Raw genomic sequence first — 14,299 nt, forward strand, 5'->3', positions numbered from 1 at the left:
CGATTTAGGGTTCGTGGCTGAAGAGTGAAGATAGCCCTTTTCTTTTTTTTTTCCCTTCAAAACGACGCCGTTTTGAAGTTTAATTTTCAAACTAATAAACCGTGAAAAAATCGGACGGTTCTCCCGGTTCACCGGTTAACCGCCGGTTCGACCGGTTTTTTCATCGGTTTTTTGTCAGCCGATTTCTGACCTTACCCGGATCGGTTAGGTGACCGGTTCTCGGTTTTTCCAGTTGAACCGGCCGGTCCGGTTCAGTTTTTAGAACCATGAGAAATATACGATTTAGCTAACATGTACTTTAAGGGTATATGTTAAAATTACCAATTAAAAAAAAGTTTTATAGAAAAAATACAAACTTTCCAATGCATTTATTGTAACATGGGTGGTATTGGCTACAAAATCAAGAGGCGAAAAAGAGATAAATGACCTTCGACCAATAAGCATGGTCAGGTGCGTTTATAAGGTGATATCAAAATTGATGGTAGCAAGGCTGAGACCGCTCATGCAAGAGTTAATTGGGGAGGCTCAAACAACATTTGTGCAGGCCAGATTTTAAATGGGACGCTTATAGCATGTGAAACAGTGTCTTGGTTGAAAAAAACAAATAAAGAAGGAGTTGTGGTAAAATTAGATTTCAAAACGGTATATGATTCCGTTAGGTGGAATTTTCTTGATCATGTGCTTCAGAGAATGGGGTTTAGGGTTACGTGGAGGGCATGGATACAAGGAATGTTGGAGACAGCAACCATGTCAGTCATGGTAAATAGCTCCCCGACTAAACCGTTCCGCATAGAAAGAGGACTCAGACAGGGTGATCCGATATCACCGTTCTTATTTGTCCTGGTGGCTGAGGTCCTAAATAAACTGGTGGAACGAGCATTAAGTGTACAGATGATAGATGGTTTAGTGGTGGGTAAAAGAGGGGTATCGCTTTCGTACCTTTAGTTTGCGGATGATACTATTCTCTTCTGTCCTCCTAAACCTGGGGTCCTGAGAAATCATAAAAGAATTCTGAAGTGGTTTGGCTTAATGTCAGGGCTAAATATCAACTTTCAAAAGTCAATCATCATCCCGGTGAATTGCAAACAAGAGGACATAAGAGGATTGAATGAGGCAATGAGTTGTGAGGTAAGAACACTACCTATTACATACCTTAGCATTCCATTGGGAGCAAGTCCAAGAAGAGCTGCAACGTGGCAACCGATCTTGGATAAGATAGAATGGAAGCTAAGTAGCTGGAAGTCGAGTTTGTTAACAAAGGTGGGGAGATTGGTAATTATAAAATCGGTGATAAATAGCTTGCTTATGTATTTTCTTGGCCTCTTTAAGATGCCAAAAGAAATTGCAAATAAAATTATACAGGTAAAAAGGAGATTCTTCTGGGGAAACAAAAAAAAAAGAAATTTATGCCAACAATCAAATGGAGCACTATTCAAAAGTCTAGAGAGCACGAAGGACTTGGAGTTGGGGATATAAAAATGAAAAATGCAGCCATGTTGTTTAAGTGGTAGTGGAGGTACTCGAATGAAAATGAATCACTGTGAAAGAGAGTAATTGGATCTTGTTATGATATAGACAAGAACATGCCGGTTGAAGAACACAATGATAAAAGATTTAATGGTCCATGGAAGGAGATTGTGAACATTGAAAAGAAGAATGAGTTGTACAGAGAAATTTGCAAGGAGGGATGGAGAAAATGTATTAGAAATGGTAAAGAAACAAGGTTGTGGAAAGATATATGGATTGGGAATGTATCACTACAAGATAAATTTCCAAGGCTATTTGCGGTTTCAAATCAGAATAATAGCACTATATATGAGTGTGGGGTGTGGATCGGTTCATCATGGGTGTGGAGTCTCCAATGGCAAAGGAATTTTTTTGAGAGGGAGAGAGTACAAATAGAAGAATTAAATAACATTTTAGATAGTGTGTTCTTATGTGCAGGTAACAGGGATAATGCCTCATGGAGATTTAGCTCGGATGGAAGATACAATGTGAAATCATTCATCAATGTAGCCGAAGGAAAAATATATGGGGAGCCAACTATGAAGTATGTCTTTGATGATCTATGGAGAGGATTGGTACCACCTAGAATTGAGATGCTCATATGGTTTGTGATAACAGATGGGTTAAATACAAAGGACAAACTAATAAAGAAGGGAATCATAAGCCAAGGTGAAGGGACTTGTGTTTTGTGTGAGAAGGCGCAGGAGTCGGTAAATCACCTTTTTCTTCATTGCTCTTTTTGCTCAAAATTGTGGTATATGGCCTTGAATGCGGGTTTTGTGTGTTAAGTAGAAGTAAATGATGTTAGAACTTGGCTTGAGGATTGGATCAATTGTGATGTGTGCAATATGTAAAAAAAAAATGGATTATGTTATTCTTTTGCTATTTTGTGGACTGTTTGGAATTGTAGGAATAGGAAAATATTTGAGAATAAAATTATTATTTTATAGAGAAGTGAGTGGAAAAAAAGTAAAAACAATAGTAAACCAATGGTATGAGGTGAAAAAAGTGAGAAGTCGTGTATATAGGAGAGAAGTACAATCTGAAGAAGACAGAAAATGGATATGGTGGAACTGTATTTGGTATAAACCAGATAGAAATATATTTTGTGTTGGTGGATATTTATAGGAACCAAATGAAGAAATACAATGTTATATGGACAATTTGGTGAGTCATGAGTCAATGAGAGATGCATTACTGTTGGGCTGCAAATGTCCTTACAATTTGTTTTCGAAGAGGTAGGTGTAAAAGAATATTGTAAGTGGCTACATGAAAATATGGATACAAATTGGAAGTTGAGATTTTTAAGAAACAAGACAAGTTTTATTCCAGAATACAAATGTGGAGTTCAAAGAAAAAAGTGAATACAAGTAAAAAAAAAAGTGGAAATCAAAGGCAATAATTGAAGACCATAGATGGATAAAGTAGGAAAAGTGAGTACATTGGCTTCTTATGCAGCACAGGTGATGAAAGTACACAACAAAAAATTTCAATTCAACGTATTACATTTGAAGAATGTTTTTATTCTGTATGTATTGTTTACTTGTTTATTAGTTTATGAATAATCAGATACTTCAGTAAGATTCATTGCATGTAAAACTAATAGCAAGAGAAGCAGTTATCATCACATTAAGAAATCAACCAGTAGCCTCCGATAGATCGTCGACCACGTTAGGTGTTTGGGGTCTGTAACAGCAACGAGCTCGACCCCTTCAACTGTCACGGGTTCAAGGGACTGACGCAGAACGGTGGCTGCAGGACGCAGGGGGCGCATACGGCAGTCTCGGTACTGGCGTTGAGGCGAGCTGCGATCCAGCCTCCTGCGATGTGCAACTCGTCGACGATGAGGCCCTCCGATGAAACACATGCGTGACCCGCGATGGAAACAAGGGGCGACCGCACTGGCTGCTGCCGGTGACCAAAGAGGCGCACGCTAGAGGGTGAGCCGTGGGGGTCTGGTCAGCGCCGATGGAGGTGCGGTGGTCGGATGGTCAGTCGGAGGTAGTGAGAGTTGGGTTGGAGGGTTGCTGTCGGTGCACAAATAAAGAATTGGAAGAAATTTTAATTAGAGATTAGATGGTTATAATTAAAATAAAACTGAATGGAATTTTTGAAATTAGGATAAAAAGTGAGTTAATTTTTATTTTTAATTTATATTGGATCAAATAAACAACCCATTATAAAACATTGTAGAGATGCCCTATTATCTCTCCAACGAAATTTCGATAGTCTTAAATTTAAATAGTTTTATAATGTTAAAGAATTGGAATGTGTTTTTATTATGAGAACTTTTTCTTTTCTTAAAATTTGAACTCAAAATTAATAATTGTTTAGAAAAATTATAAGATTTTTTATGTTTAATTAATAAAATATTAAATTATTATGTACATTAATGAATAAAATATTTTTGTAACAGAAATAAATATTTTTTTATAATTTTTTTGATCGATAAACAGCTCTCAATTTTAGGTATTACCCACTGGCCTACACTACACTTACACACACAATAGGTTCTATCACACTCAGCAACAGCTGCGAATCAAACATGGGATGTGACTATATAAAGCTGTGACTATATAAAGCCAACAAATAGGCCATCGGTACAAAGCCTCGCCACTTTTATAATTCAATTGAAATGTGTGGGTAACAGTCAATTTGAACTTTCATTTATTTGGGCTGATGTCAGTTGTACGCAATGTCCAAAACCAGAAGAAACCAAAAGCCGGACAGCCCAATCTATCTATATTAGGTGGGCCTGGCCCGGAATGGGTAGATACAGAGCAAGATTCAAAAATTAAAGAACGCAGCGTTGGTGCGCGCTCTGTGACTTCAAAGTGAGAGATCTTCATTCACCAGCTTCAGATTGAGATCCAGCATTTTAACTCAGTGAGTTTCAGTTCCATTAACTCCACAGAATCCCTTCGCTCTTTCTCAATAATAAATCTAAACTAAGGTAACCTCTCCAACCAAAATTCTAGTCGTTTTGTTTTGTTTTCTTCGTGTCTGTTTCATATGTTGGTATACAAATGATGTTGTTCAAATTTCATAAAAATATCATGTTTCGTAAAGCAAAAATGTTATTTGCACACTAAAATCAATCACTAAAATTAGTTACCAATGTATTTATGTATAAATACATGTGGTTTAATTTATGTTTAATGTGTATTTTTATTCTAACATGTAAAAATACTGATGGCCGATTTTGGTGGCTGATCTTGGTGTGCACGTAGCGACGGTAGCGTAGTCTGTCTATAAAGTTTCTGACTCTTATAATAATAACTACCTCAGAAGTAATACAAATACTGCTGCAGGTGATTCTGTAGCTTGTAGATCTATTACTATCTTCCTATCCTATCTATGAAGCTGTTGTGAAATTCCCAGGTTTAAATGTTTAACTGTATCAGGGAAGATAAGAGAATGGATGGTGTCCAGAGAGAGTTAGAGGAAGCAAAAGAACAGGTGGAGAAGCTTAAGGAAGAATGCCGAATCAAAACACAGCTGGTTGAGAGTTTGAAGAAAGATTGCTTTGAAGCTTCTCGTAAACTTCAAGAAGCTAAGCAGCAGGGTGAGAAACAGGCTAGCCGACTCCTTCTTAATTCCGAGGAGATATTTGAACTGAAGAAGATTCAAGAAGATCTCAAGTCTAGTTTGCGCGAGAAAGAAACACACATTGTGTATTTGAGTGCAGAGAATAAGAAGATCCAAGCTGATTGTAATGAGAGAATGGTGCAATTGGAAGAAAATAACAGAAAGCTGGTATTGGATTTAGATGAAGTAAATGCTAGAAACACTTTTCTGGAACATAATGCTTGTGCCAGTAGTAAGGAAATCTCGGGCCTCAAGACACTTCTTTCGGCTACAGAGAAGAAGTGTTTGGAGGCAGAAGAGAAGGCTAGAGAAGCTAAAATTTTGAGGAGGAGAGATGATGTGATTCTGCAATTGGAGGAAGAAAATATAAGCACACATGACAAAATTAAGTGGAGGAATGAACAGTTCAAACACCTCGAAGAAGCACACGAACAGCTGCGAGTTCAGTTCCAATCAAGCAGAGAAGAGTGGGAGAAGGAGAGAGCTCTACTGATTGATCAGTTATCTTCCTTGCAGATTAGTTTGGATTCTCAAACAAGAATTGCTGAGGGGCTCCAATCCCGTTTAGAGATGTGCAATCATGCATTATCTCGTGAAGAAAGCAAGAGGAAACTCCTGGAGGCTGAAATTTCCGAATTCAAGTCTCACTTCGAGAATGTTTTTACCCAGTGTGAAGAGAAAAAGTCAGAGATACAACAATTGAACATACTGAGAAATGAAGAGATAGTGCAGCTCAGAAGTTCATTAGGGGACAAGGAGATGCTGGTGAGGGAAATGGAACATAAAATTGTTCGCCTTGAACAAGATAATAAGGAACTGGGAGAATTACTCAAAGAACTTAGAGAAGCTCAAATCCATAATGCTGGGGCAAATTCTTTGGTATCTAAGCTCCGCAACAAGCTCAAAAAGTTGGAAGAGGTGCATAAAAACTGTTCCTTGATGCTCAAGTCTAAGGAATCAGAATGGAGTTGTCAAGCGGAAAAGATGGAAGCAGATATCAGTACTTTCAAGTCTACACTGAACACCAAAGAACAAGAAATAAGGGAGCTTCAAACAGAACTTGAAAAGTGTTTTTGTGCAATTGAAGAGAAACATATGGAACTCTTGATCTTTAAATCACAACTTGCAGAGGCTGACTCCAAATCATTTTTGGCAGAAACTGATAAAGCAGTTTGTATCAGTGAGAATGAAGATTTGCTTTGTCTCAGTACAGAGCATATGAGATTGAAAGATGATTCACAGAAGGCTATGGCAAGAGAATGTTTAGCGTTGGAGGAAGAGCTTGAACGACTGAAGAAAATGCTAGACGAATCATCTGAAGGCCAGCTTGTTTTGAAAGAGCAACTCTTGCTGGTGGAAAACACCCTAAAATATGAAAAGGGTGTCGCATTTGAGGCTCTAGAAATGCTGAAACTTGAAGTGGCCAATAAAAATGATGAGATCTCCCGATTAGATTGTGAATTACAGAATTGGAAGTCAACTGCCGAAGCCCTTGACATTTCTTTCAAAGAAATTCAGGCAACTTGTGAAAAGATGGAAGCTTCCCTTCTTTCACAGGCTGAGAATGAAGAACTCCTTAAGCATGAAAACGGAAACCTTATCCGCATTGTCAAGGATCAGGAGAGGAAAACTGAAGATCTTCAGCAACAGATAGCTTTATTGGAAAAGCAATATGCAGAGATAACGGAGGAAGCAGAAAGATGTAAGCAAGAGAAGAAGGAACTAGTCCAAATTTCAGAAGAAAGAGATTGTTGCATAAATAATCTTCAAAAAGATATAGCCTTTGCTTGCTTGAAGCAAGAATCAATGAGAAAAGAAATAGAAGATGCAATTGTTGCACAACTAGCTGCTGAAAATGCCCTAGAGCAAGAGAAAAAGATAATTTTGAACATTATAGCCAAGAAGGATCAAACTATCAACCACTTTCAGGAACTAGCTTCAGCAATGGAGCAAGATTTGTTAAGTGCAGCGTGCTTGGCTTTCTCAGAACAGGTGGAAAATTCGGTTGAGGTCAGTGTGCTTCATGAGGCCTTAAAGGAAGCAGAATCCCTGGCAAAACAGGAAATTGAAGAGAGGAACATGAAAATAGTAACATCAGAGTTGGAAATGACCAATTTGCTCGAGAACTCTCTGCGCACTGAACAATCATTCTTATGTTTAAAGCAAGATTCAAAGCAGCTTCAAGCGTCTCTCGAAGCCATGAAGTTGGAAACTGAAAGATTGTCTGATAAACAGCACAGCATGGAAGGTATAATTACAAAGCTCAAATTTGAGAGAGAAAATTTGCTCCAAGAAATCATGAAATTAACAACAGAAAGGGACAGTATGTTGCTATATATTGAAGATGTCTGTGATAGGATTGGAGAGATGTCTAGTGAGGATATGCACTTGATGGAGAAGTTGGGAAATATACTGAACACCTCCATAGATGAAAATGAAACAGGCATGGACTCGGTACTGTGCGACAAGCTGCACGATTCTGATAAAGCAAATGGTTTTCATTTTCCTCTCAGAACTAAAAGAGTTGAAGAAAATTTAGATGGACGATCGCCACTGAGAGAGGTTAACAGTTGGCATGTGTAACCAGAAAAGTAACTTGTTTTCTTGCTGAAGACATGCCAAAAGGTATACTTGATCAAGACTAACTTCCTCTTCACATTTTGCATGTTTAGTTCTATATTGGCTTCAAGTGCACTGTAGTCAAATGATCTGCAAAACAAAACTCTTTTGCTGAAAGATGCAATAGGTGTAGTCAAGTAGCTATGGTGCATGAAGCTCACAAGTTATAACACATATTATGAGCTGCATATGATTTTCTTTTGATTAGTTCACATGTTTTCGGCTGTTTCATTATTTTCCAGATGTAGCGTTCAGGGATGTTTTATATCAGCTAAGTGGTGAAAGCTGTGCATGTATGGATAAACCTTCTGTTGTACTTATTATATTAAAGATATTATCAATTTTTATTGAGAATTTAAGCATAAGTTGCATTATATCCAATGTTAGCTAACACAAATCACCTGCATTTTCATGAATTTAATTGCGCTGCTGAAAATATTTCACCCTTTTTTCATAGAAGGGGTTCAATCCACACAACTTCAGTTTACTATTCTATTTCATCAACAATATAGGACATTTCTGTTTGGAGATACTAAAATCTAGATTTCACCATTAAAAGTACTCCCTAGATTGGGAGTGATTGATACAACATATTTGGGTTTTATGAATTATGGGAGATTTCAACTGTTGGAAGTATCTGGCTTCTTAGAGTACTTGTCCAACCATCTCTGCTTGTTCTTCTGAGATGCATTCCAGTTTTGAGAGAATCTTGTAAGCCCTTCTCTTAGTGCTCCAAGGTTGACCCCATTCCCAACCAAGATGCTTGTCACTCCCATCTTTGATACCTATGATCCCAATCATACCACTCTTACAACTCAGCTGGAAAATTTTCAGAAAGCTAACATTGAACAACAACAACAACAGCAGAAACAATAATAACATGGTTTTTATTTGATTACCGCTTGGATGTTCCTATTCTCATCATCAAAAAAGAGCATAGAGTTGAAGGGAACCCCAGTTGTGGAATGAATTTTCTGGAAATGATCTGTTTTGTGGGTCCAACTTGAAAATATCTCCTGAACAATAAAAAAGAAGATAACAAGAATTGAATAGAAGGACGCATGTAATGAATGGAAAAGAGAGAGAGAAAGAGAGAGAAGGGACCTGGGCAACAAAGATGGAATTAAGGTTGAGTTTGTTAAGGAAAGAAGAAGCGATGTGAGGAGTGGGGGATCTAGAAGCAATGGCAAGATGGATGCCTTTTTGTTTGAGAGCGAGCAAGATGCCAGTGGCATGAGGATACAGAGAAGGCATCTCGCGCTTCGACCGGCACTCACTGAAAATGAAAATCAATCAATGATAGAAATAAAAAAAGAAATAACAAGGGTGGGTGCAGCGAGTAGGTAGGTACCAGTAGAAAGGCCAGAGAGTGTAATCGAGATCGAAAACCACCAGTTTAGGTAAAACCTCTGACGCTCCCAATATCTGCATAGCCTCCTCCTTCACCTTCTCCACATCCCCCATCTCTCTCTCCCCTGCCAACCGGAAGCTACAAATATTCCGTATACGGCCATACCACGAACTTTTTATTTTTATTAATGAGATTGTGGTAGTATTTTTAAATAGGTGAAAATTTCGGTACAATTTTTCATCTGAAGTTGATAGTCGAAAACAATTAGATAAAAATTTAGTCAAATCAACTAATAATTCTCAACTATTAATTTCACATGAAGTTAAGTGTACCTAAATTTTTACCTTTCAAATAATGCAAAGAATTGACGGTATTTTTCCTTTGTGTGAATGGTCACAATAATGTGGAGAGTTGATGTTTTTATTTTATTTTTTAAATATATAGATCTCATTCTCAAAATTATATTCTACTAAATTTTAACCCAAAACAAAAAGTTTAATTTGTGTAATTACAAAATTCACACAATTTTAAAATTAGAATCCTTTATTAATTTTATAATTTCTTAAATCCAAGGTAAGATTTCATAACTAAAAAAAATAGCATCCATAAAAAAAACACACCACCTTACCACTGATATTCCATCTCTAAAAAAACCTCTGTGGATGCTTGTTGAAACAAAAAAAAACACGAAAAAATAAAATAAAATATAGAACATTTAATTATATTATTTTAGATTGAGAGTGTTGCGAGCGGGGTGAAAAATACTAAGAGGGATAGAACTAGACATTTTAGTAGAGATTCGAAGATTTAGAATCAAAAAGAGTAATGTTATTTGAAAAATGATTTTTTCTCTATTTTTGTAGATCATCTTCCTGAAAATATATTAAAGAGAGAGTTGTACCACTTATTCAACTGGACTGGACGTATAAATGATATCTATCTTTTACGAAAACAAAAAAAATAGTAATATATACGTTTTTACATTCATCCGGTATACAACGAAGGGTGGCGCTATGAAAACTATTACAAAGATGAATAGAATGAGATTACAAGAAAATGTTATTTCAGTAGGAGAAGCTAAGTATCAACGTACGAATGAAGTGGAGAATAGTAAGAGACATAATGAGGCAGATGACATCCAAAATATTGTTAAGCTCCAACCTCAACATGAGGAAAGCTGAAGGTTTTCATAGAAGAATGTGAAAGAGCTGAGGAAGGATGGAAAAAAAAAAGATCCACATGGCAATGGGTGGACAAAGAAGATGAAAATTTTAGTGACAAAAGAAAATCTGGACTGATTACAGAGGAGTCTAATAGGTGGGACGATAAAGGCTATTGACTTTACTTCTTTGAAGTCCATGATTGGGAAGAATTTGTCTCAAGTTGTGCAAGTACGAAAACTAGGAGCGTACAAAATACTCTTGACTTTTGATAGTGTCTTGAGTGCAGAAGAAGCTTACGCATTCAAAATAAACAACTTGTTGCAATTTTTCCATAGCGCATGGAGATGAGATGAGGAGGATCATAGTGAAACTTGAAGGCTGCGGTTAGAGTGCTTTGGTGTTTCTTTGCATACGTGGTCAACAGAGACGTTCAAAATAATAGGAAGCCAATGGGGAGAAGTTATTGGGTGTGACAAAGCCACAGAATCATGCCTTTCATTTAGTGTGGGACGGGTGCAAATTGATACTTGTTTCATGGACATCATTAACGAGTGGATTCACGTCACAATTGGTACTAGTGGATTCGATGTCTTGGTTAAAGAGGTTGTTCATGAGAGTTATGGAGTGGAGTGCAAGCTTGAAGAGGTAGGTTATCCTTGTTTTCCGAAAACATGCGAGAGGGTTGCAAGTAGTTCGAGCGCCATAGCGCCGGTGGAAAGCATAGATCCGGTGGTTGAGTTGGTGATGGCAGTATCAAGGGAGGAAGAAACGGATAAAGGTAGAGTAATAATTTCAGAGAACATTTTGAATGGATTGAGTAATTACAATTCAATTCAAATTCGTGTAGCAAGGGAAACGGTTGATCCTGATTCAGAGGGAAGATATAATATTTGATTATTAATGATGCTGAAGAAGAAAAAACAATTAGCTGTGATATGATACCGATGGACTGAAGAAAAGGTTTTCTTGGAAAAAAAAGAAACAAAAAACAGGCTCCTTAGTAGGCCCAATAATAATTTCTGTAACAATTGTGCCAAAGGAGGGAGCTTAGGCCTCATTTCCTTAATTAAAAGCCCAGTGCACGCTGATGCTACTGGAGGAGGCGGGCTAGTGAGTCCGGGTCGGGCAAGGGTTGAAGCCGCTCCACATCCTGAGTTATGCACCGCGGTCCAACAGTAGATTGAAGGGGAGATCTCTCTTTTGGACGGCGCAATTGTTCCACGTAGCATGGGAGAGCTCCAAGCCGGCGAGTAGAGATGGTTGGTGGAGGTGAGGGGGCCATCGGGCCTGTAGCGATGGATGCTGGGAGTGAGCTGCAACCGATGGGACACCATGCTATGGAGTCTGTGTCATCGCCTGGGTACCGCTCAAGGCCGGCAATGGCAGGGCTGCATTCCTCCATGGACGGTGGGTTCGACAAGGATGTGGCGGTGAGTTGTTTAGTGCCTGAAAAAAATGTTGTGGGCTTGCAAGTTGGTTTGGTTAGAGATGGAGAAGACTTTATGGAAGACTATTTAACCTTGAATGGTGCGGTGATTGATGGAGGCAGTGTCGGAACTGGGTTTGCCATGGACATTAGCGTTGGAATTCTGGAAAACAGTGATGGAAAGGCTTTGGAACGGGAGGAGCAGATGCTGAAAAATAGGAGGGCGTGGAAGTTGGCTGTTGAATCAGGAGCCGTGCAGTACAACGATGAAGATGATATAATGGCAATTCTTCATGGACAGAATAAAGCACTAGCTCAAAAGAGGAGATTAGCGAAGTAGAAAGAAAAGGCACGGAGATGCAGACCCAAAATTTTCAAAAAGGTATGTAAAAAAGTTTTAAAATAATTTTAGCTCTTGGAATATTAAGGAGTTATGGGGTGTTAGAAAATTGAGTATAGTGAAAGAACTAAAAAAGAAACAAAAAGTGAATATGCTAGGTTTGGTTAAAACTAAGATGTAAGTTATAACTAAGTTTGATATAGTACGTATTTGGGAGAGCGATGTTGTAGGGTGGGAATTTGTAGGGTCGGAAGGCACATCTAGGAGACTATTGTTAATGTGGAATGACATACTGTTTAAAATGAATAATTGTTATAAAAGGGGAGAGATGATTATGTGTTGAAGGAGTGCTTTTAAAAAATGAGTTCAATTGCGTGTTTTGTTTAGTATATGGTGCTCATACTAGGATAGAGAACCTAACTGTGTGGGAAGAACTGAGCTTTATAGCTGGGTTATGTCAAAGTACGATATGCTACATGTGAGACTTTAATGAGGTTATACAGGTTGAAGAGAGAAAAGATCAGGATAGGTTAACAGCATCGGCAAAAGAGTTCAAGGATTGGATTCAAGATATGTAGTTAGTGGACTTACCATTGAATGATCGAAAATTTACATGGTTCAGAGGCCGCTCCTGCAGTCGTATTGATAGAGTTCTATTGAGTGTAGAATGGCTTGAGGAGTTTTTGGAAATTCGATTAAAAGGTGGACCGAGAAGTTTGTCAGATCACTGCCCGATTATAGTTGAGGATTCCAAATTCAGAGGTGGTCCACGACCTTTCTGAAGCTTAGATTCTTGGTTTACACATGAGGGTTTCTTAAGAATGATTAGGGAGAAATGGAGGAATCTTGACAAGTTGCAGTTTACAGAGAAGATGAAGGCTTTAACATTGCCTTTGGGGAGATGGCATAAAGACAATTTTGGTGACATGGACAAGAAAATTCGATGCTTTGAGGAGGAGATAAAGAAGTTAGATGAGATGGCTGGCAATGGATTTTATGATGGTACAGTGGAGACTAGAAGAAAGGCTCTGGTAAGCTGTTGCAAACGGTGGTATGTGAAAAAAGAAATACACTGGAAGCAAATGCCGTGGTCCAGGCAAGCGAAGGATATGGATAAAAACACTAGACACTTCTATAACTTGGCGTCGGCAAGAAGGAGAAATAATAGAATTGATGCATTGGTAATTAATGGTAGGTTAATAAGAAATCAAGATCGGATCAAGATTGCTATCAGAGAGTTCTATAACGATTTGTATCGTCAGGAGAGAGCGCCGGTTGTGGGGTTTAGGGATGGATTGGTAAATCGGATTGATGAAGAAGAGTCTGCAGCATTGGAGAGAATGCCGACAATGGAGGAGGTTAGAGAGGTGGTTTGCGATGGTAGGGGAGGCAGTCAGAAACAGACGAATTTCACCTTTGCTGGTTGGTAAGGATAATATAGTGTTATCACATCTCCAGTTTGCAGATAACACTATATTGTTTTGCCCACAGGAGGCAGAGACTATCAGAAACTACGCCAGGTTGCTAAGGCATTTTGAGGTGATGTCGGGGTTAAGAATTAACTTCGATAAGTCTAGTTTGATCCCAATCAATTGTGAATAGCCGTTGACCTACAATATGTGCAGCTTATTGGGATTTAAGGAGACTAACCTTCCAGTCAGATATCTTGGCATTTCTTTAGGAGCAAACCCAAGGCGGGTCAGCACTTGGAGACCGATAATTGATAAAGTGGAGGAGAAGCTTAGCTTGTGGAAGGCAAAAGTGCTCAATAAAACAAGTAAGTTAGTCCTTATTAAATCTATACTGAATAGCTTGCTGGTAGGGGTGGAAAAAGGACATGCGGCCTGCCAGGGACCTGTAACCTGGCCTGTGTTTGGCCTAGCCTAGCCTGGCCTGTTATAAAATAGGTACAGGCCCAGGCTCCTATAAAAGCCTTATTATATTAATAGGCCAGGCCTAGGCTCACTAATTAGCCTTATTGGCCTGTCAGGCTTGTCTGGGCCTGTTAGTACATAATTACATATATAAATAATTTTTTTATTATTAATAAAATGATGAGATATTTCAAATTTATTATATTTAATTATAAATAGTTTTGTATATTTTAAATACTTTAAAGTTTAAAGATTCTTATAAATATTAAATATGACATATTACAAATAAATATGTTTATTAAAAAATAGTTTTTTGTAAATAATACTTTTATTTTTGTAAAAAAAAATTATCAGGCCTTTTAACAGGCTTCAGGCTAGGTCAGACTGAATAACAAGCCAGGCTTAATACTTTAAAAAAAAGCCTATGACAGG

The 14,299-nt window shown here is 38.1% G+C and overlaps 2 protein-coding genes across 4 annotated transcripts; one reads left to right on the forward strand and one right to left on the reverse strand.

Annotated features, from left to right (window-relative positions):
- Window positions 1-4,218: 4,218 nt before the first annotated feature.
- On the forward strand, window positions 4,219-8,072 carry LOC107468664 (uncharacterized protein At4g38062-like). Of its 2 annotated transcripts, none has more exons than XM_016087994.3 (2): window positions 4,219-4,459; window positions 4,911-8,072. In XM_016087994.3, the coding sequence occupies exon 2, from the start codon at window positions 4,924-4,926 to the stop codon at window positions 7,675-7,677; it is 2,754 nt and encodes a 917-aa protein (XP_015943480.1). In that variant the 5' UTR covers window positions 4,219-4,459; window positions 4,911-4,923; the 3' UTR covers window positions 7,678-8,072. The 2 variants fall into 2 exon arrangements, with proteins under 2 accessions (XP_015943480.1, XP_052111751.1); XM_052255791.1 differs by having other exon boundaries at window positions 4,219-4,392.
- A 24-nt stretch (window positions 8,073-8,096) lies between these two features.
- LOC107468665 (uncharacterized) lies at window positions 8,097-9,237 on the reverse strand. Of its 2 annotated transcripts, none has more exons than XM_021132518.2 (4): window positions 9,065-9,237; window positions 8,818-8,989; window positions 8,613-8,729; window positions 8,097-8,532 (listed from the first exon to the last, which is right to left on the reverse strand). In XM_021132518.2, exons 1-4 carry the CDS (start codon window positions 9,175-9,177, stop codon window positions 8,359-8,361), a joined length of 576 nt encoding a protein of 191 aa, XP_020988177.1. In that variant the 5' UTR covers window positions 9,178-9,237; the 3' UTR covers window positions 8,097-8,358. The 2 variants fall into 2 exon arrangements, with proteins under 2 accessions (XP_020988177.1, XP_015943481.1); XM_016087995.3 differs by having other exon boundaries at window positions 8,097-8,498; window positions 9,065-9,224.
- Window positions 9,238-14,299: the final 5,062 nt, after the last annotated feature.

This window comes from Arachis duranensis, chromosome 10, assembly GCF_000817695.3.
Source record: "Arachis duranensis cultivar V14167 chromosome 10, aradu.V14167.gnm2.J7QH, whole genome shotgun sequence".
Lineage (NCBI taxonomy): Eukaryota > Viridiplantae > Streptophyta > Magnoliopsida > Fabales > Fabaceae > Arachis > Arachis duranensis.